General features: G+C 40.5%; 2 protein-coding genes across 3 annotated transcripts in view; one reads left to right on the top strand and one right to left on the bottom strand.

Annotated features, from left to right (window-relative positions):
- Positions 1-1,676: 1,676 nt before the first annotated feature.
- Positions 1,677-7,151, bottom strand: LOC144371582 (uncharacterized). The gene is made up of 2 exons (XM_078033941.1): positions 4,830-7,151; positions 1,677-1,843 (listed from the first exon to the last, which is right to left on the bottom strand). The coding sequence occupies exon 1, from the start codon at positions 7,149-7,151 to the stop codon at positions 6,027-6,029; it is 1,125 nt and encodes a 374-aa protein (XP_077890067.1). The 3' UTR covers positions 1,677-1,843; positions 4,830-6,026.
- Positions 5,800-20,151, top strand: part of Nexmif (neurite extension and migration factor) — a 121,091-nt gene continuing 106,739 nt past the window's right edge. For both annotated transcript variants that reach the window (XM_005337483.5, XM_021734665.3), the window contains exon 1: positions 5,800-6,398. The gene's annotated coding sequence lies outside the window, so the exon portion shown is untranslated. The remainder of the gene's footprint in view (positions 6,399-20,151) is intronic.

Below are 20,151 nucleotides of genomic sequence, written 5' to 3'. Positions count from 1 at the left end.
TATAAAGCTTTAAGGAAACAGGAGAGAAGGTAATGTCAGCAGTGGGCCACTTGATTTGAATAGGCTGTCATGAACAAATGGAATGATGTATGTGAAAATACATTGAAAATCATAAATGTTAATCATTGCTATCATCTGAATCCTAAGGGTCATTGCCTCAGCTACCTACCTATCTAGCACGTGGCCATGACTTTTCTTTTCCATATTAATGAAGCATGGAGTGAGAATTTAATGGTAAAATATCCTAGGGGCCCAGAGCAACCCAATTCAGCTTTTCTCAACCCCTCCCAAATTTTGCTTGCCCCCTTGCCTTCATCCATGCTAGAAATGTCACTAATATACTACTTATCCCAAATATACTAAAGTCCCAAATATACTATTCATCAGCCTGCCTCAGCATTTCCCCAGCTCATGCTCTTCCTCATGTTCAATGTTTGTTTCTCCTCATTGCCTAGCACAATCCTCCTCCTCCAGGCCCTGACTTATTTTCACCTCTTCCTCAACCCTCATTCTGTACAGCCCAAGAGTGTTGCTTCCCTATTTCCATCTCCCCTACTAAACTATAGGCTCTTTGCAAGAAAAATATGTGTCTGTAATTATCTTTCGCTTCCTGACACCCAGTACAGAACCCAAAACAAACACTAGCTGAATAACTCGCAGAATGGGGATTTCCTTGCCCCTTTAAGGACTGATGAAAGGAAAAAAAAATGAAACCTCTGTCTACTGTCGAAGGGCAAGAGCTATACTGTTCTAATCTTGTGCAGGACAAAAGAGGGAAATGTTGAGTCAGCATGTCAGTTCTATCGTATTTAATGGGAGTCCTCAACATGCTGGGTGCTGCCCTCAAACAGGAAGAACAGCTGATGCTGTTTTCAATTCACTGACCTCTCAAATCTGGACCCCTCTGAGTTTGGTGCATTCTTTGAAATTCACCAGGAGGAAGTACCACAAAGTCTCAGCCAGAGGCCATTACTATGATTACTATATAGTTTCTGGGCACAATAGTGGTATATTATATGAAAAATAATATGGTAGTTATTACTATTTTATTATGATAGCAACCATAATAATGTTACTTTTGTCATTCACCTTTTTATCATTCTGGGCTAAGATAGAATGTAAATTTGGGTTAAAAAAAATTTTCATCTCTGGGCTGGGGCTGTAGCTCAGCGGCAGAGCACTTGCCTAGCATGCATGAAGGCACTGGGTTTGATCCTTAACACCACATTTTTAAAAAATGAAACAAGTAAAATAAAGGCATGCTGTCCATCTACAACTATACAACTACAAAAAAAAATCTTTTTGCCTCACGTCAGTATGATGGAAAGACTTTCTCGGTCCATCTCCAGGGTTTCAATACCTCTTATGCTCCCTTCACTGGGAAGAAGTGGTTTGAAGGGCTGTTAGGAAGGTGATATAGTAGATTGAAAACCACAACACACATGATTCTTGGTTGACCTTCTAAAGAGCTGTAGCCATTTTGGTATGCCAGTTTCAGAGGCTAAGAATCATCTAGGTATGTAACATAGAAGTAATAGAAGGGTAAAATGTTTTCCTTAAAAAGAAATATCAGTGAACTCTCTTTAATTTTGTTATCAAGCTCTGTTAGCCAGTGAATAAAGAGATTATAGTCTCCATGCCCCCACAGGAAAAAAATGAGGTTTAGAGAGTTTCAGTGATTTTCTGAGCATCACAGATTTAATTGTTTATGGAAGAATTAAGATCAAAACACAAGATTCTGGGCTGGGGATGTGGCTCAAGTTGGTAGCGTGCTCGCCTGGCATGCGTGCGGCCCAGGTTCGATCCTCAGCACCACATACAAAGATGTTGTGTCCACCGATAACTAAAAGAAATAAATATTAAAATTTAAAAAAACCAAAAAACAAAAAACACAAGATTCTAAGTCCTGACTCATAGTCCCTCATTATCCCACTTCACCCTAATGAACATGGTACTGCTTGCTGTTAAGTAGTAGGGGCCAGTTATTCCCAAATGGCACTTTTTCTCATCTCACAGTGATTCTCTCCTTTAGATCTTGCTTTACAGGTAGGATGACACTATAAGAGATCTTCTGTTATCTTTTTAGTAAAACAAACAAAATCCAGGGCAAGGAATGATAGGGGCTAAGACTGACCTGATATGAGTTTCAACCTGGAATGAATGTGGTTAAAACCAACTAATGCTTTTATGTTTAGTGCTTCATATTGTACTGGGCACTATGCTCAGACATGGGCACCAAAGTTGAAAGTATTTACTCTTCTCTTCATACACGAATAGTTTAGAAGAGAAGAAGACACATATACAGTGTCAATATTGCACGCTAAGTGTAATGTTTAAGGTTAACACAAGTGCTATGGGAGCATGAAGGAGGACACCCAAGCTAGTCCATAAGTAGGGATGTGGTTTAGAAGTTTTCTTGGAGTAAAAACAATAAATATTAATGACAGACCCATTGAAAGCACTCAATGGAAGTTAGCTATTATTACTATGACAATAGCCAATATCCCTGCTCTCAAAGAACTCACAGTCTACCACAGGGAAAAGTACTAATACATAACCATATTCATATGTAATTCAAGCTATTATGGTCTGTTGGAGCAGACAGACATGTTCACATTCAATGAATTTAACCTATATGTCAAGAATGAGTCTAAGGAGATACAAAGACATCCTCAATTATATATGAGGAAACTGAGGCACAGAGAGGTAAAGTAACTGGTCTATAGCCACACCACTAATGGATGGAGTTAAGTAGCCACAAATTAAAAAGGAGAAGTGTCTCTGACATCTGAAGGATGACCTGACTCTCACAGGTAAGCCATACTGTTCTCCTGTTGGACATAAACAGTTTCACAAAATATCAACATCAGACAAAGTCACCCTGAGAATATGATAAAGTGAAACAAAACAAGGCTATTTCATGATTTGTCGAAGCACAAACAAAACAAAATCACTATGCCACCCACAAAAGCCTTATACCCACTTTAGTCTGACATCTCTATAGATTCAATATATTAAGATGCCCAATTGTAGAATTGCCCTTGCTTTCTGACAGCAGTCAATATAAAGCAAACCCCATTTCCTCAGACACTTCCTCAAATTACCCAACCAAAACCCAAATCCTATAATAAATCCTTTTTACCACCCTTTTACTGAGATCCCCCATGCTAACCTATTATATTAGTTTGCTTGGGCTGCCATAGCAATATACCATAGATTGGGTAACTATATGACAGAAGTTTATTTTCTCACAATTTTGGAGATTAAACATCCAAGACCAAGGTGTTTGAGGGTTTGACTTCTCCTTAGGCCTCTCTCTCTCCTTGGCTTGCAAGCGATGGCCTTCTAGCTATGTTTTGCATGGTCCTTTTTTTCATAGTGTGAGCTTCTGCTATCTCTGTGTATCCAAATTCCTCTTCTTAAGGACACTAGTGGGGTTGGATTGGGGTCTACTATAACAGCCTTATTTAACTTTAATCCCTTCTTTAAAAGCTCTGTCTCCAAATACAGTCACATCCTGAGATACTAGGGGTTAGAGTTTCAACATATGTACAGGGGTCGGGGGCACAATTCAGTCATAGGTGGATCTGTGGTGTGTGTTCTCCCTCACTGTAACTAGTAACAAACCTAAATTGTTCAACTACAGCTATGTGTTTCTAGTGGCTGGAGGGCTTTGACACAAATTATGACTGATAACTGCTACAATTTAAATAAATTTGAAAAGGAAGACTAACACATTGTGATTAATACAGGTGAAAACAATACTGCTTTCTAACAGTAGGAAAAGAGAAATTATTCTGATTACTGAAAACCAGCCAATAGGGAGTGGCATTTTACATATTTTATCTTTTTTGTTTATTTTTGCATTTGAGTGCAGAGGCTAAAATTTATTTTTCTTCTTGCCTGATGCCTAAAAAGAAGCAAATGTATTTGCACAGTGTCTGTCAGATACAAGATAAATAAGATACCATTCCTATTATTCTCAAGATATGTATACTAACTTCTTTGTGACACAATTTTTCCACCTGTGAAATGGGGGAGATAAAATTGTGTTGGTAGTGAGGATTAAATAAAATAATTCAACTGGGTGTGGTGGTGCACACCTGTAATCCCAGCAACTTGGGAGCTCAAGAGGCAGGAGGATCGCAAGTTCAAAACCAGCTTCAGCAATTTAGGGAGACCCTAAGGAACTTAGCAAGACCCTGTCTCAAAAAAACATAAAAGGGGCTGGAGGTATTGCTCAGTAGTTAAGCACCTCTGGGTTCAATACCTGGTACTAAATAATAATAATAATTCATATAAATTTCTTAGCACAGTCTCTGACACAGAGTGTTGATTATTTGAGAATGCACTATTATTTATGGATGAATTTTGGAGATACAAAAGGAAAGAACAAGAGTATCCCAAGCAGGTGGAATGGCACAAACAAAAACAGAGATGAGAAGCTGTAAAAGTGTCCCCTGTGCCCATTCACTTTATGGCTCAACAATGAAATACTGGAGAAAGAGGGCCTCAAATTTGATGAAGTAGCCTTGATGTTATTGACAGTGGAATATCTGAAACATCTGTCTCCTGTACTTTGCCAGGCCAAGGGAAATAGCCCCCCACCACTTTTGTTTCTGAGGAGGGGTTGTGTGACAGGCTATGTAGGCTCTGTTGAGGGTTATAGAAGTTACTCAAATCCTGTGCTTAGGAGAATGAAGTGGAACCTGTGGAAGCAGAGAAACGTGACATTGGGCCCTCTCTGGAGAAACCAGGCTTTGGCAATGACTTGCTGGAGCAAGTACACACAAAGTAGCTAGTTTCACCCTTTCTGTTCTAGCACCAACCTTTCATCTCTTGCCCTGGTTCCTAGCAGTGATGACTGTGAAGCTTCAGCTCCAACCTTACACCCGCGGTTTCAGGAGTGCTACTTGCTCGCTCCTGAATCTCACTCCAATCTTTTGCAGTTTTCTGTTGTGTTCCCAGATCGCCAGAAGGGAAATGACCACCTAAGGAATTTTTCAATGACAGCAGTCAGGCAGATCCGATTTCTTTCCTGGTCCCGTTCAGGTTCCCTTTTTCTCTGATGTATTCCGAAAAACCCATCCCTTTCCAGTACTCATCCTCGATCCGACCCTTCCAGGAGGACCCATCTTCCTAGTGGTCTAGGCCCTTAAGTTAAGGGTAGGTTGAATGGTTAGACGCTTGGTGGACGAAGCCATTCAGATATTCTTCCTGAAACTTCAGAGCGCCCCTCTCTGCACACACAAATACACAACTGCCCTCAAAGGCGTGGGAGAGTGGTGTCCGGCTGCGTGTCTGCCGGGCGAAGGACGAGTCAGTGGCGCGGTGGACTGGGCGGGCGGCGAGAATGCGAGTGGGGGGCGGGGTGGGGGTGGGGATGGGGGGTGCGCGCCCTTTATGACAGGTGGCCGCGCAGTGCGCGCTCCCGGGCGCCTAAGGGGAGGAGAGGGAGGGACAGACAGACAGAGTGGGAGGGGGCCCATGGGGAAGGGACTGTAGAGAGGGTAAGGAGACAGCGGGAGGAAAAGGGAGGGCTGTGGTGGGGAAGGAGGGTAGGGGGGAACGCGTCCAGCAAGAACAGCCGTGTTGGAGGAAACAATGGCAGGGGCAATAGCGATGGTGGCAGCCGAGGCAGCCCCACTCTGGGCACCTTTCTGAATGGGCAGAGGCAGCTCTGGGAGAAGAGGGGATCAGGCAGCGCCCGCAGAGGCTCTGAGAAAAGCGGCAGAGGGAGGAGAAGGGGGAGGAGGAAGAGGAGGAGGAGGAGGAGGGGGGGAGGAGGAGGAGGAGGAGGGGGGACGAGGCAGGGGGAGAACCCGAGAAGGAAAACCAGTAGCATCAGCAGCAGCCGCCGCCGCCACCACCACAGCAGTAGCAGTAGCGGCAGTAGCAGCATTTAGTAATAGCTTTAACAGTGATAGCGGCAGTAGCAGCCGCCCTCCTTCTCTCGAGCTCTTGCGGACCGCAGCAGCCACCGCACAGAGCGGGCTCCTGGTTCTGGGCGCAGCGCTAGCAGCCCGCTAGCGAGGTAGCCCCGGCCGGAGCAAGCGGTGGTGCAGGCGAAGCGCGGACCTTGGGAGCAGCCAGGCAGCAGCTGAGGCTCTGAGTTTCAGAGCCAGAGCCCGACAGCTCTGACTCCATCTAGCACCGCGGCGGCGGTGAAACCTGAGGGAACCAGCGAGCGACGGAGAGAGGCGCGTCCACCTGGCGGGCCCGGCGCATGGAGCTGAGGCAGAGGAGGCGGCGACGGCGGCAGCAGTAGCAGTAGCAGCGGCGGCAGCTCGAACAGCTGCGGCGACGGTGGCAGCCCAGCCTTGACTGTGGCCGCGCCAGCTCCAGCGCCTGCTGCCTGAGCCCGCCAGCGACGTGCGCCTCGGGAGTCGGCCTGTGAGGTGAGTATGAGCGCTGCCAACCAGCCCCCTGGCCTTCTCGCCGGCTCCCCAGCCGGCTCTGGGTGGTGGCGGCAGGGGTGGAACGAATTGGGGGAAGCCGAGCGAGAAGAGGAGGAAGGGAAAACGGAAGGGAGGACGTCTGTGTGCGAATGGCGTGCATGTGTGTATCTGTCTACAAGGCAGAGAGGCCGCGAGGGCCAGAGATCCCGGCTCGCCCTGACAGGCACTGCAATCTAGGAAAGGCCTCTGTGCTTGCACCGGGGGGAGGGGAAGCAAGCGGGCCGGAGCCGCCGCGCTCACACGCACACAGCAGGGCAGCAGGAACCAGCAGAGTATTGCCTCCCTTCGGGTTGGTGCCTGGGAGACACTGGTCAGGGGATGGGGCACGGGATGGGGCACCGACATGGCAGGCTTCGGCGCGAGCGGGAAAACCCACGCGGCGGCCGCGGCTGGCACCCGGGCCAAAGCCGCAAAGGTGCGAAGCCGTGTCGCAGGCGCCTCCCCCGCCCGCGGCTCCCCTGCGCTCCGGGCGGCTGTGGCTATCACAGAGTGCCCCAGGGCATGCACCACCCATCTAGGGCCACAGGCGGGTACACGTCGGAGGCCGGACTGAGCCTCGCCCAGCTTGTCACCTCTGCGGAAATTGGCCCGCGGCCCCTTCCCGCTCTCGGAAGCGGTCGAATTGACGCCTTCCTGCATGGCTTCTGGAGCTTCTCCCTGCCGCGCCCAGAGGCACACGTCCCCAGATCTCATACACCCTGTGGGGCGGGGAGACCGAAGAGCGGGGCCCCACTCTGGGAAAGTGTGGAAACCGCGCCGCTGAGTTGGCGCCGTTCAGCTGAGGAATCCAGTGGTTTCAGCATGACTGCTTCTGTCTGTCTGATTCGTGAGGGACCGAATCACCCGCGCAAGGTTTTCTATCTTTTTCGAAGTTAAAAAAAAAAAAATTGGCATCCCCATTTCGACACCCGCACTCTTGGTTTTGTAGAGGTTCAGGTTGCTTTTTGGAATAAGTGGGTTCTTGTATTTTGCTTCTGGGTTTTGGCTCCCAGCATATTGTTGGATTCTGTACACAGCAGTACACTTGGCTATGTGGCCTTTTTCTAACGTTCCATTTTCTAGACTATTATCTTGAAAAGACATGATTTGTGTGTAGGACTAGCAGGGATGTTTAAAAAAGCATCTAACGCTTTTCAGCCCCGGGATTTGAAATTTTCAGTTGTTTTAGGTGGAGAGTGCTGACAGTTCCTGGAATATTTTGCTTGGTGAGAAAAGGTGCTCCGATGATCTTCTCAGAACTACTAGAGACAATCCGGGTTTGGGGGAGCGAATCTCCCTTACATATTTTACACATGGGTGACATATGAACAAACGTTTTATTTACAGCAGTGACGTTCTCAAGGCGAGAGAGAGAGAATTTACACTTATTGAAAATATATTTTTAGAAGGGAACAAAAAAGCCCTAAGTAACTGTCATTTTACATATTAACCGGGAAACCGGCTAATCAAATAAAACTGGCTGAGTGTCTGAAACTCTATCCCAGTGAAATATGTGGCTGTGAATATAATTAACCATCTGTCTAGTGAGCAATTTAAATTTGGGCTGGTACATTTTTATTACAGTGTCTAATTTCTGGAAGACTTGTACATTTTACCCAGCAGTAACAACAAAAACGTATTTGCTTACTAGGTCAAAAATTTTACTTGTGTGGTGGTGGGATTTCCCTCCCACCCCACCCTCATACCTTTCTTAGTCCCCATACTCCTTGACCTAGGAGGTCAGAATGAGCCTCTTGTTTTTGCAAATGCATATACAATAGAAGAGCCCAAACCAGCCCTGGCAGCTAGTGATTAGATTTTTATTTCTTAGAAATACTTTCCAATATTCCATCTCCCACAGAACCTAGATAGATTGCATGTATTTGAGTTAAAAAGATATAATTTCATGCACATGTGTTAAGATAGGGTAGGGTGATTCAGTGAAATTTGTAAGACTTGAAATTTGACTCCATTTAATTTTTCTAATTCTACCTAATTCTCTTCCTAGTTCTCCCCTAGCTTTTCTAACTGCCCTCCATTCTCCAAGACGTACACTAAGATAATCACACCCTTTTGTCCTTTTAGTCAGTTTTTCACATTCAGATCTGTGATTTTAACAATATATCAAGAAACTGGAATTTTATTGAAAATTAAAAGTACAAAATATCTTAACATAAAAGGATATTTTGTATGTTTTTTAAATTTTAACTATGGTATGATTTTAACATAAAAGTTATTACTAGGGAAAAAAGGGAATAGAGTTTGCGGGGGAAAGGTTAGATTTCACAGATTCCCACCAAATAGCTATTGATAACATCATTAAAATTAAACATGGATTGATTGCTCAATAGGCTAGAGAGAGTCATTAAAAAGAAAATACTTTTAAAACAAATATTTGTCTAAATTACAGCTCTGATAAATGGGTAACAATTATGTAAGCACATGGCAGAATTTGACATATGTCAAGTCTGTTAAATAAATCAACCTGTTCAATGAATAAATCTTCAATGCATCAGTGCTTTTTAACACACACACACACACACACACACACACACACACACACAAACCTATAACACCCTGTTGCCCAAGTCAAACAACTGAAAAACACTGCTGCTTTCTGTTTTACTCAGTCTCTCTTCCCTCTTTTTCTTTTTTACACAATCTTCTGACTACCTGTAAGCTACTCAGAGAGCAGAGAGAATTAAAGGTGTGGTGGTGTCACCTGTATTTAGAAGTGAGGGGAAGAAAGATGAGAAAAGCAGTTAAGTGCTGGATTTAAAACACTCAAAGATGTACCCATGAATCCCTGACACAATCACTGTGGAGGTCCTGGTCTTACTGAAGTATTTGCTTAGGGGAGGGACTGGCTTAACCAAAGGAGCATTTGATTGCAGTTTCTCTGTTCCTAAGTCCAGTTCTAGCTAATTTTTTCATCTGTAAATCCCTTAGTAAGGGGGAGAAGAGAAGACTCCAGTTGGCCTTTGACTCTGTTATATTACATTTAAACTTATTTATCTGGTAGCACAAACATGATTTAAGTGTTCCTGCTCACAGTAAACAAAAGGAGAGAAAGAACAAAGTGGGTGGTGGGTGATAGGGAAGGGGAATGACTCACTGAGGAGTAGGTCATTTTGGCTTCCTTGTTTTTCCCATCATAGAAATTTCAGATTTGGATATTTTAATTTTTATTTTATATTTTCCTTTTACTTCATCTGAAAAATTGCCTACCAGCTCCCTAATTGATAGTTTCTCAGCCAGAGCACCTTTTAAAATCCAAGGTCATAGGGTTTGGCACAAAGAACCTGTTGGGTTTTCCAGAACTGATTGAAAACAAAACAAAGAGCATTGGATAAGACTGGTAAACTTGGGGCTACCTTTAACTCCACGCTTTTTCTGTTAAGAAAATTTCTTGTTAGGCAGAGATGAACATTCCAATATTCTCAAGTAATACTGGCCTTTTGCAGCAGTAAGCACATCACAACCTGGGGAAATATGGTCTGGGTGTGGTCAGCGTGAGTGTGAAGGGTTGGGGAAACTGCTTTTAGTGATGGTACAACCTTTTCTATGCTGGCCCAGGTAGGGGTGAGGACCTTCTTTGTCTCTCTTCCCTCCAATCTGTCATTACCCGCATGATTCATAGGATTCTGCTAAGGAATGTGGTCTTTGGGGCCCCTTTCTTTAGATAAGTGCTATAATCTGGTGTTTTTCCCTGCCATGTTTGCTAGTAGAAAAGAAACTGATATCTTAAAACCAACTACTATGCACACAATTATTTTTTCCAAAGAGAACTTGAATAGATCATCTTATCCAACCCTAGTGAGACGATTTTGAGATAAACAATTACCTACTGTTTTCTCAAGCGCCCCCAGACCCCATTTAATAATTCTAGCTTCTCTCCCTCAGTAGCCCTTTTCAAGTGTTGTGCAATTATCCTAGCCAAAAAGCTGTTCCTGATGTTTTCCCTGAGAAGATTTGGAGGCTTGAGACCAAAGTTATACCTTGAGACTGAATGCTAGAGTGGTGCTGAAAAATCCTACATCAAGAACAAGCGTAGAAATTCATCTCATCTTGGGGAAATTAAAGCATTTCCTCTATGGGGGAACTCTAAGTAAGATGACTAAATGTTATGGTTTATACCTGTTGTTCTGGCATACTTATGTCACTCTCAAAATGTCCCAGTTTTTTGGCAAAAAAAAAAAAACAACTGTGATTGTCTTAACTCTAAGCCACCTTTGAAAGAAACTGTTTCCTGATTTGGGCAGATGGTTATATTTGCAAAACTTGGTGGGAAAATGAGCTTTGGAGATCGATAGTACATTAACCTGATTCAGCCTATCCTTCTCCTAACTAATAAGTCGTTCTGGAGGAGAAAATCTCAGAAATGATTCAGGTTTTATGCTCTACAGAATTGGATTGTTGAATCCAAAGACATCCCTCTAAAATACATGTGTGTTTGCACATATATATGCATAAAAGAGTCCTATCTGCACTCTAGCTGTTCTTACTGTTATGAAAGACTGGTAAGAGGGAGTAAGCTTAAAGTTATCAGGAAAAACTTAAGTTTAGAAAGAAAGTCCTGAGCACCATAGTTGTGAGAAAAAAACTAAGTTCAGTATAGTATTAATGGAAATGTGAGTTCTTTTCAAAATATGTTTGAAAAGTGCATGGAGAGCTCTCTGTTTGCATAGGGTCTTGCCTTCACGATGTATATAGAAATATATATATATATATATATATATGGTTTCCATTTGTGTTTTCTGTAATAAACAGGATGCTCTTTTAAACTGTCTCTGTATCCTAAGTATCTGTGATTGACTTTCATTGATCTAGGGCAGGAGTAAATGTGGCCTTCAATAGAAAAAGATATAATGCAGGTAAGAAAACATGAAGTCGCTCAGAGCTGATTTTGAAAATGTTTTCAAGTTTCTCTGAACTTTCTCTAATCCAATGTTAAAATCAGTTTACATTTCATGACCATACATTAACTAACACTTAGGGTTTGGGAGATTGTCCAGAACCTGGTGGAGTGGCAGGATGATGAACCTAAAAAGTGAAATCCATTAATGAAATTGTTTATTTGAATCAACACTTAATAGTTTTCTTTCTTGCCTATGCAGTAACCTAAATTCTGTGGTACTATTAAATTCTTTCTGTCCTCCTTCCCAATATTTGCCACATTATTCTAGGCCCACATGTGATTTATTAACCCAGAGACCAGGTCTCAGTGTCTTGCTTGAACAGAAACCCACTATCTCTTTAGTTACTAAATAACTGGAACACATTCTGAAGATATGTTACTTTGCTGGGTAGGGAAATAGAAAAAGAGGGCTATCACTGTCTAATCCAGTGGCTCCTAACCTTGGCATGAACCCTTGTGAAAATATGATGACTGACTAGGATACTCTCTTCAGAACAGTGCATATTTACATATATAACATTTGCATACATTTTCAGGAAGTACAACCATGCATTGTGAATTAAAAGCCTCTGCACTAGCCTTTCCCCAGTTGTTTCAAAATTCCTGTTGCATGGCTGTCATGGTCATAGTAGCTTGAAATGGAAACTATGAAAATGACTCTCTCAAAAAAGCATGTTATTAGTATACTTATGGTCCACAGCCCTCAGCTACTATTACAAGCATTTTCTGATTAGCCTTCACGGGCATATTTATTATGAAAAAGAGCCACTTAGTACTCACTTGGTACTCCTGTGGACATTACTGTTCTCACCAAAAATAAGTTGGCTGTTTTCCCAAAAGTCCTTGATTTGCCAACTCTCAGATTTTTAAAAATGCTTTTTCAGCTTTTAACCTTCACAAGTTAATCATCAATATATAAAATATATTCCATAAAAGCTTATTCATACTCACCTGCCCCTACTTTTCTCTTTTTCATGTCTTGCTATCTCCATTATATTTCTCTTATCCAAGGAACTGACAAAATTAGTGAACTCTACAGCACCAATTGTGAGGTATGGTAATGGGGTCATATAGGGAAGTGATGTCCAGATATCTTCATGTGGACCTTTGGGACTTAATGGATCTTTTGGAGTATTAGTAATACTGTAGAGAGTTAATAGATTTCATCCTGGAGTTCTAGGTATCATATGTTAAATGCAAAACTCTAAAAGCTCTGCAAACATGAATATATGCCACAGCTATGCCTTATAATTTGGGATGTTAGTAATATGTGGTGTTCCTATCTATGAATAAACATTTATTGCTTCTTGTCTTAGCAGTTTGGAGTACTGCAGAGTATGAGGGTTAATAGAATCCTGTGACTGGATGGATCTTTTAATTATCATTTACAATTCCATTCAGCAACATTGAGTATCTATTATGTGCTAAACATTGGGATACTGGGGGCAAAGAAAAGAATAAAGTGAATTGTCCTATTTTATAGGGAATTAACTACATTCCTTGCTGGGACTTTTAGCATCTAAATTTACTGAATTTACTCTACCCTTTTTCTAATTCAGTGCATTTTTTATTGTTTCTATATTCTACCCCTTGGAAAATAAATACAGATGACTGGTTTTCCTAACACAGCAGAAAATTCCTTGGCAAATAGGTATTCTCTAGTTGGATTCAGACAAGATTTCCACCCTCCTGACACATATGCTTCTGTTCTTAAACCTTCTTTGGCTGAGCAGGCCCCAGTTAATAGAGAGTAATGTGTTTCTTTTCCCTGCAATTCTGAGGCAAGATTTTTATCACCATTATCATTGATGATGTGGAATTGCAAATAGCATTAGCTATGATATATTGACAGTTGCCTCAAGATTATAGTGCAGAGTTACTGACTTCTGACTAATGAATTGAATGTACTCTGCAAAAAGCCAGTTGTTCCACTTATACATTGCTGATGGGACTGCAAAATGGTGCAACCAATCTGAGAAATAGTTTGGAGATTCCTTAGAAAACTTGGAACAGAACCACCGTTTGACCCAGCTATCCCACACCTCAGTCTATACCCAAAGAACTTAAAAATCAGCATACTGTAGTGTTACAGCCACATCAATATTTTTAATAGCACAATTAACAATAGCAAAACTGTGGAACCAACCTATATGCCCTTCAATAGATGAATGGATAAAGAAACTGTGGTATATATACACAATGGAATATTACTCAGCCTTTTTGAAGAATGAAATTATGGCATTTGCAGGTAAACGGATGGAGCTAGAGAATATCATGCTAAATGAAGTATGCCAATCCCCCAAAACCAAAGGCCAAATGTTTTCTCTGATAAGTGGATGCTGATCCATAATGGGCGGGGTATGGGATGAATGGAGGAACTTTGGGTTGGGCAAAGGGGAGGGAGAGGAGGGGCGGGAGCATGGGAGTAGAAAAGATGATGGAATGAGATGGACATCATTACCCTAGGTACATGTATGATTGCATGAATGTTGTGACTCTATTTTGTGTACAGAGAAGTGAAAATTTGTGTACAATGAATTGAAGAGCATTCTGCTGTCATGTATAACTGATTAGAACATATATATATATAAAACATATATATGTTAAAACTAAACACATATTTATCATACAAACATATTTATATGTGAATAAAATAAAGGTCTGCCTATATATATATATATCATACAAATATATATCATACAAATAAATAAATAAATAAATATATATATATATATATACACACACACCAGTTGTCCATCTGGTGGCTCTGTTGGTTTTCTACTACGTTGCTGTAACAAATAACCAAAAACTTAGTGGTTTAATACATCATAAATTTATTATTCTGTGGTTCTGTATGTCAGAAATCACAAATGAAGTAGGTTTCACTGGGCTAAAATTAAGATGTGCAAGAGGTTGCATTCCTTTCTGGAGGCTCTGGGAGAAGACTCAGTTCCCTTGTCTCCTATAGCTGTCTGCATTTTTTGGTTCATAGCCACTCTCCATTTTCAAAGCCTATAAAGGAATCTTGATTCCTCACATTGCATCACTTCAATATTGTTACATTTTCTTTCTTTATTCTCACTCTTTTGCCTCCCTTTTCCACTTACAAAGCCCACTATAATTACATTATGTCTACCTGGATGGATAATCTCTCCATCTCAGGGTTAGTTGACTTGCAACCTTGATTCCTTTTGTGCCATGTAACTAACATGTTCACAGAATTCTAGAAGTAGAATGTGGATTTTTGTGGAAGGCCATTAGTCTGCTTACCACAGTGACTTGATTTTTTTCCACATTTATTTTGAAATAATTATAGATTCACAGGAAGTTGCATGGAAAGAGGTCTTACATACCATTCACCCAGTTTCCCCAATGGTTATATCTTGTGTAATTATAGTATAATATCAAAACCATTAATTTGGCATTGGAAAAATAGGTGTGTGTAGTTCTGTGTCATTTTTATCACATGTATATTTGTGTAACTACCATCATAATCAAGATAAAGTACTATCCTCTTACCACAAAATATCTCTCTTGGATAGAAGATGATCAATATACAATATATGCATGTATGGAAATGTCACTATGAGACCTGTACTATTAATCCATGTTAATAAGAGATTTCTCTTATGTTATTCTATTATATTCCTTTTTTGTTTGATACTGGGGATGAAACTTTATAGCCTCACTCACCCTCACTCTCACTATCCCAAACCGTTACAATCACTAATCTGTTTTCCATATCTATAGTTTCAACACTTCAAAAATATTACATAAATGGAGTCATAGAGTATGAGAAATTTTGAGATTGGTATTTTTTCACTTCATATAATACCCTTGAGATCCATTCAAGTTGTTTTGTATCTAAATAATTCATTCCTTCTTGATGAGCAATATTCTGTGGTATAACTGAATTACAGTTTGTTTAACCATTTACATGTTGAGAAATACTTTGGGTATCTCTAGTTTTTAGCTAGAGCTTCTATGAAAATTATTGTTTTTTAAAAAAAATTTAGTTGTTGACAGACCTTTATTGTATTCACTTATTTATATGTGGTGCCAAGAATCAAACCCAATGCCTCACACATGCAAGGCAAGTGCTCTACCACTGAGCCACAACACCAGGTCCTGTATAGGTTTTTGAGTGAATATAAGTTTTCATTTCTATGGGAAATATTCTCCAGAGTGTTATTGCTGGTTTGTATGATAAATATGTGTTTAGTTTTAAACTAAAAACTATTTTCCACAGTGTCCATATATAACTTGTTACAGTCTACTAGTATCAACATTTTATCAAATTATAGACACCTCACCTTTCTTAAGCCACTTTACCCTCCCCCATTTATAATATAAATTATCTTAAATATCTCCTCTTTATGTGTCTAGAACTACATAAGACAATGTAATGATTTTTGCTTCAACTGTCAAATAAATTGGAAAAACTTACTTATACTCTTCTGCTGTTCTTTTATACTTCCTGACATTCCAAGATTCTTTCTTTTATATTTTGCTTTCTGTTTCTAGTGAAGGTTTTCTAGCAACAAATTCTCTTAGTTTTCCTTCATCTTAGAATTTCTTGATTTCTCCTTCATTATTGATTCCAGGTTGATAATTCTTCTCTGAGAGTACTTAAAAGATATGCCACTTCTTTCTAGCTTTCATGGGCTCTGATGAAGAATCTGCTGGCATTTGAAATGTTTTCCCCTTGTAGGTAATGTGTCATTTCTCTCCTGATGTTTTCATGATCTACCCCTCTTAGTTTTCAGAAATTTGCCTTGCCATGTATTGCTTTAGGTTCACCTGCTTTTGGATAGAATTAGCTTCTTAAATCTGTAGGTTTATAGCATTTGCCACCTTGGGAAAGTTTTCAATCACTCTCTTTTCAAATACTTTTTCTGTCTCACCTTCTTCTATTATTCTAGGCCTCCTCTGATGAGAGGAAAGGTAGATCCATTTTTTAACTCCTTCAGATCCCTGAGGTCCTGTTCATTTCTTCAAGTCTTTTTCCTCTGTTATTCATATTGGATAATTTTTGTACTTCTATCTTCAAGTTAACTGATTTTTTCCTCAGTTCTTTCCATTCTGCCATAGAGAACATTTTGTTCAGGATTTTTGTATTTGTCATTTACAAAAATTTCCACTTAGTTTGTATATATATGCTGTATTTCTTTGGTGATACTTTCTACTTTTCATTTGTTTCAACAGTGTTTGTCATTGATTTTTGTCATGAGAGCTTTAAAATCTTTTTTTCTGGTAGTTCTAATATCTCTGTCATCTTGATTTTGGCATGCACTGATCACCTTTATTCATTTATTTTTGAGATCTTTCTGGTTCTTGGTATAATGAGTGATTTTTAAATCATTTTTATAGTATACATTTTATCATATGAGACTTCAGATCTTATTTAAAACTTCTGTTTAACTTTCTGTGACATTTCTCTAGCAGTGAAAAGGAGTTGCTGTTTTAATACTGCCAAGAGGAAGTAAAAACCCAAATTTTCTACTCAGCTTCTTTGACACCTGGAGGGCAGGGCTCCTCATTACTGCTAGATAAGGGTGGGAATTAATCCATATTTCAAGAGTGTAGTAGCCACATGTGGTTAGTGTGTACTATATTGTATACCACATATGGATAACATATCTATCCCTGTTCTAAAAAGGCTGGTGTTTGGGTAAAGAGCAGTAAAGGAGCATAGTCTATAGGAATCAAGATTTGTAGTTAGATGGTCTGGGGTTATGGCTAGCACATGTAGGGCCCTGGGTTCAATCATTAGCACCACATATGAATAGATGAAATAAAGGCATTGTGTCTAACTACAACTAATAAATAAATATTTAAAAAAAGATTTATGGTTAGATATGGCACAAGTAAGGTAAGACAAGGACCTAGTTATTGGACCTGAGGTCCATGGATGGGATGTGGTTCTAAAACCTGAGGTATTTTATGAATTCTAAAGAAATATGGGCATGGGGAATTCATTTGGTCAGTATTTATGAAGTAGAGTTGGTATCCATAGTATTGACCAAGTTTCTTTCTCTCATCCCTTTTAAGTGAAGTAGAGTGATGTGCTGCAGATTCTAGCATCATTTCATTTGGGTAGAGGGACTATCTTTTCTATTGGGGGGGCTGTTAGTTTGTTTAGTGCATGGAAACAAACTCCAACTGAATGACTAACGATTGATTGAGAAAATATTAACAGAAAGTAGTTGGCTATGAAAAAAGTATTCATTTGGATTGTAGAATGTAGGTTTACTTGGCATATTGATGGCTTGACATTCTAATCCTTGAGGTTTCCAGTGTGCTTAGCCAGGTAGGGGGTGTTTGTGAAAGAGCTCTGTCCTTCACAGAGCACTGTGTTAAGTTGTTAGCTCTTTTTTGTTCAAGGCCCAGAGAGTTAGTAGACCACATTACACAGCTTCTTTGTATCCTGGAATAGCCGTTACTTTCTCAAGTCTCTTTTTGCTTAGACTAGTAAAGGTGTCTTCAATGTAGATTCAGTATTCTCAGTCTCCCCTTGGGGCAGTTCAATTACATTTTCCCTTACTGACTCTCTGTATTATTTGTGTGTACATCTGTATGTCTTTGATTTTATGGGCTTCCTGTGTACTGTACCTCTTGGCAAGGAAAGAGGTGTACCCAGTGTCTATTGAATATGTGTTGTATGATGGCATACATTGCCTTTTTCCATAGCAAGTCCTATATGTGCAAAGCTGTGGCCTTGGCATGTTAAGATGTTTCATAAATGACATAGCCAAATCCGTTTGGCCAAATAGGTGAAAGGAAGGAGAATTGTGCTGTGCTATAGTGACTTTTTCAGATCTATGTGATTTGACTTAAAACTTAATAAAAACACGCACTCATTTGAGAAAAAAGCAGTTTGGGAGTTAGGCTATAAAAAGAAAGTCATGCTTTATAACCCAGGGCCAAGGTGTTAATTGTAAAATCCTAGAGTATGAATCATCCAAGTTCTTTCTGTATGTGTATGTGTGCCTAGCCTCATGCTCCAAGATAATGAATAGGATATACTAGGAGCAATCAAAGTTCTGACTTGTTACTTTGTCTCTCACGAAAGCTCCAAATACACCACTTACTTTTTTTTTCAAAGCTGGAGATTGAACCCAAACCCTGGTGCATGCTAGGACATCACTTACTTTTGAAGACAGTGGTCATCAGTTGTGCTGAGCATCTAGTCAGAATACTGCTGTATATATTAAGGAGCAGAGCCTAGAATCAAGTTTCAAGTTTCCTTGCCCTTGATCTTACCCTTTTTCTGTAAACTATTGTTTTTTGCTCCATTTTAATAACACTTTGGTAGTTTGGATTCAGCGCTGGAATGAAGGAAAGACCCAATTGTTTATATAAATTAAGTGGTGATGCCATAATATTATGACACCAAGGATTCTTGATTCATTAAGGTGAGGTTCCTACTAACTACCCATTGAAAGATGCTGAAAAGGAGGTCAGTGGATTAATCTCTTCTCTTTGATTTTAACATCTAATGTTCTACTCTCAGATGTGACATTAATAACTTCTAGTACTGAGTACTGTTGGCTAGTAGAGGCTGAAAATGGATGCAGTTAACACCAGTAAAGGAATTCCTTTGTTTTCTGAAAACTCAGTTTATTAAACTTAAGAATCCACAGGCCTGCTTTGGACAACCAGGCTACATACTGGACAACAAACCCTCAGATTACACTTTGAAATGAGAAGTTATTTTGGCATAATATGCACTGAAGGGAAAAGCGTACTCCTAGGTATGCTCTGTATCTTGCCTTTTGGACTGTCCCTTTGAACTTCAGCTTTTCTTTGATCTGTGTCTGACTCAGACCCCACTCCCAGTAGCTTTCTAGGAGGCCCTGCTCCATGTTATTTAGTTACAACACTGAAATTCTAAGTGTACCCTGGTATATAGTAATAGTGACCACAATGGTCACTCCAAGGAGGATACTGCAGGGAGGGACTGTTTCCAAATTCCCAGGTAAAGTGGGTGCTCAAGCAGCTGAGACAGCCTAAGGTGAGAAAGTGAACAATGAATGTTAGGGCAGAAAGCCCTATGAAGATTCCCATCACTGAGATAGCCAACTGAGAAACAGTAGTGCATTCAGTGGTCCTGAGGGAAGTGAAAAACTATATTGATATTTCTTCATTCAGGAGACAGAGTTATGTTAGGGGACCATAAGCATTAAGGCTGCTGATAGTACTACCTTATAATTCTACAGGCCTTCACTTCTAAAGGTCTCAAATGACTCCTGTGTTTTATTTAATTTTGGCCTTACAAATATCCTCATGGATTTAGGAAAAGTAATTATTGATGACCATGTATGACAAGCTGCTTCCTTCCACCACAGGTCTCAGAGTTTTCAAACTGCAGTGGAGACTAACTTTTTCCAGATGGGAGAATCAAGTCTCAGAGACTTTAAAGTAAGTTTCCCAAAGCCACACTGTATATTAGAGACAGAGTGTTGATTAAAGGGCAGGCCTTGATTTCTTCCCATATATTCCCCTTTAGCCTCTTTGAACAGTTAGGTAAGGGAGAGTCTTGCTTCCAAACTTGTAAAACCTGCACTTATCCATTGTATTGAACTCATTGCCCTGCGTGACCACCTTCCGAGACTACACCCCCTCACTTATCAGCAGGGCCTTCAACCTTCCCCTTGGTGTTGACCAGAATCCATATCTTGTTTGACTGCAGCTGTTTTTCTGGCATATTGTGTGGCTTTATGCAAGGTCATTGCTACCCTTAGAGAGCAAAGTCTGGAGCCAGCACTTCAGTTACATCAGCCAAGAGAGGCTGGG

The sequence above is a fragment of the Ictidomys tridecemlineatus genome, chromosome X (assembly GCF_052094955.1).
Source record: "Ictidomys tridecemlineatus isolate mIctTri1 chromosome X, mIctTri1.hap1, whole genome shotgun sequence".
Lineage (NCBI taxonomy): Eukaryota > Metazoa > Chordata > Mammalia > Rodentia > Sciuridae > Ictidomys > Ictidomys tridecemlineatus.
Note: the sequence above shows the minus strand (reverse complement) of the source record. Positions and strands in the feature narration are given on the sequence as shown.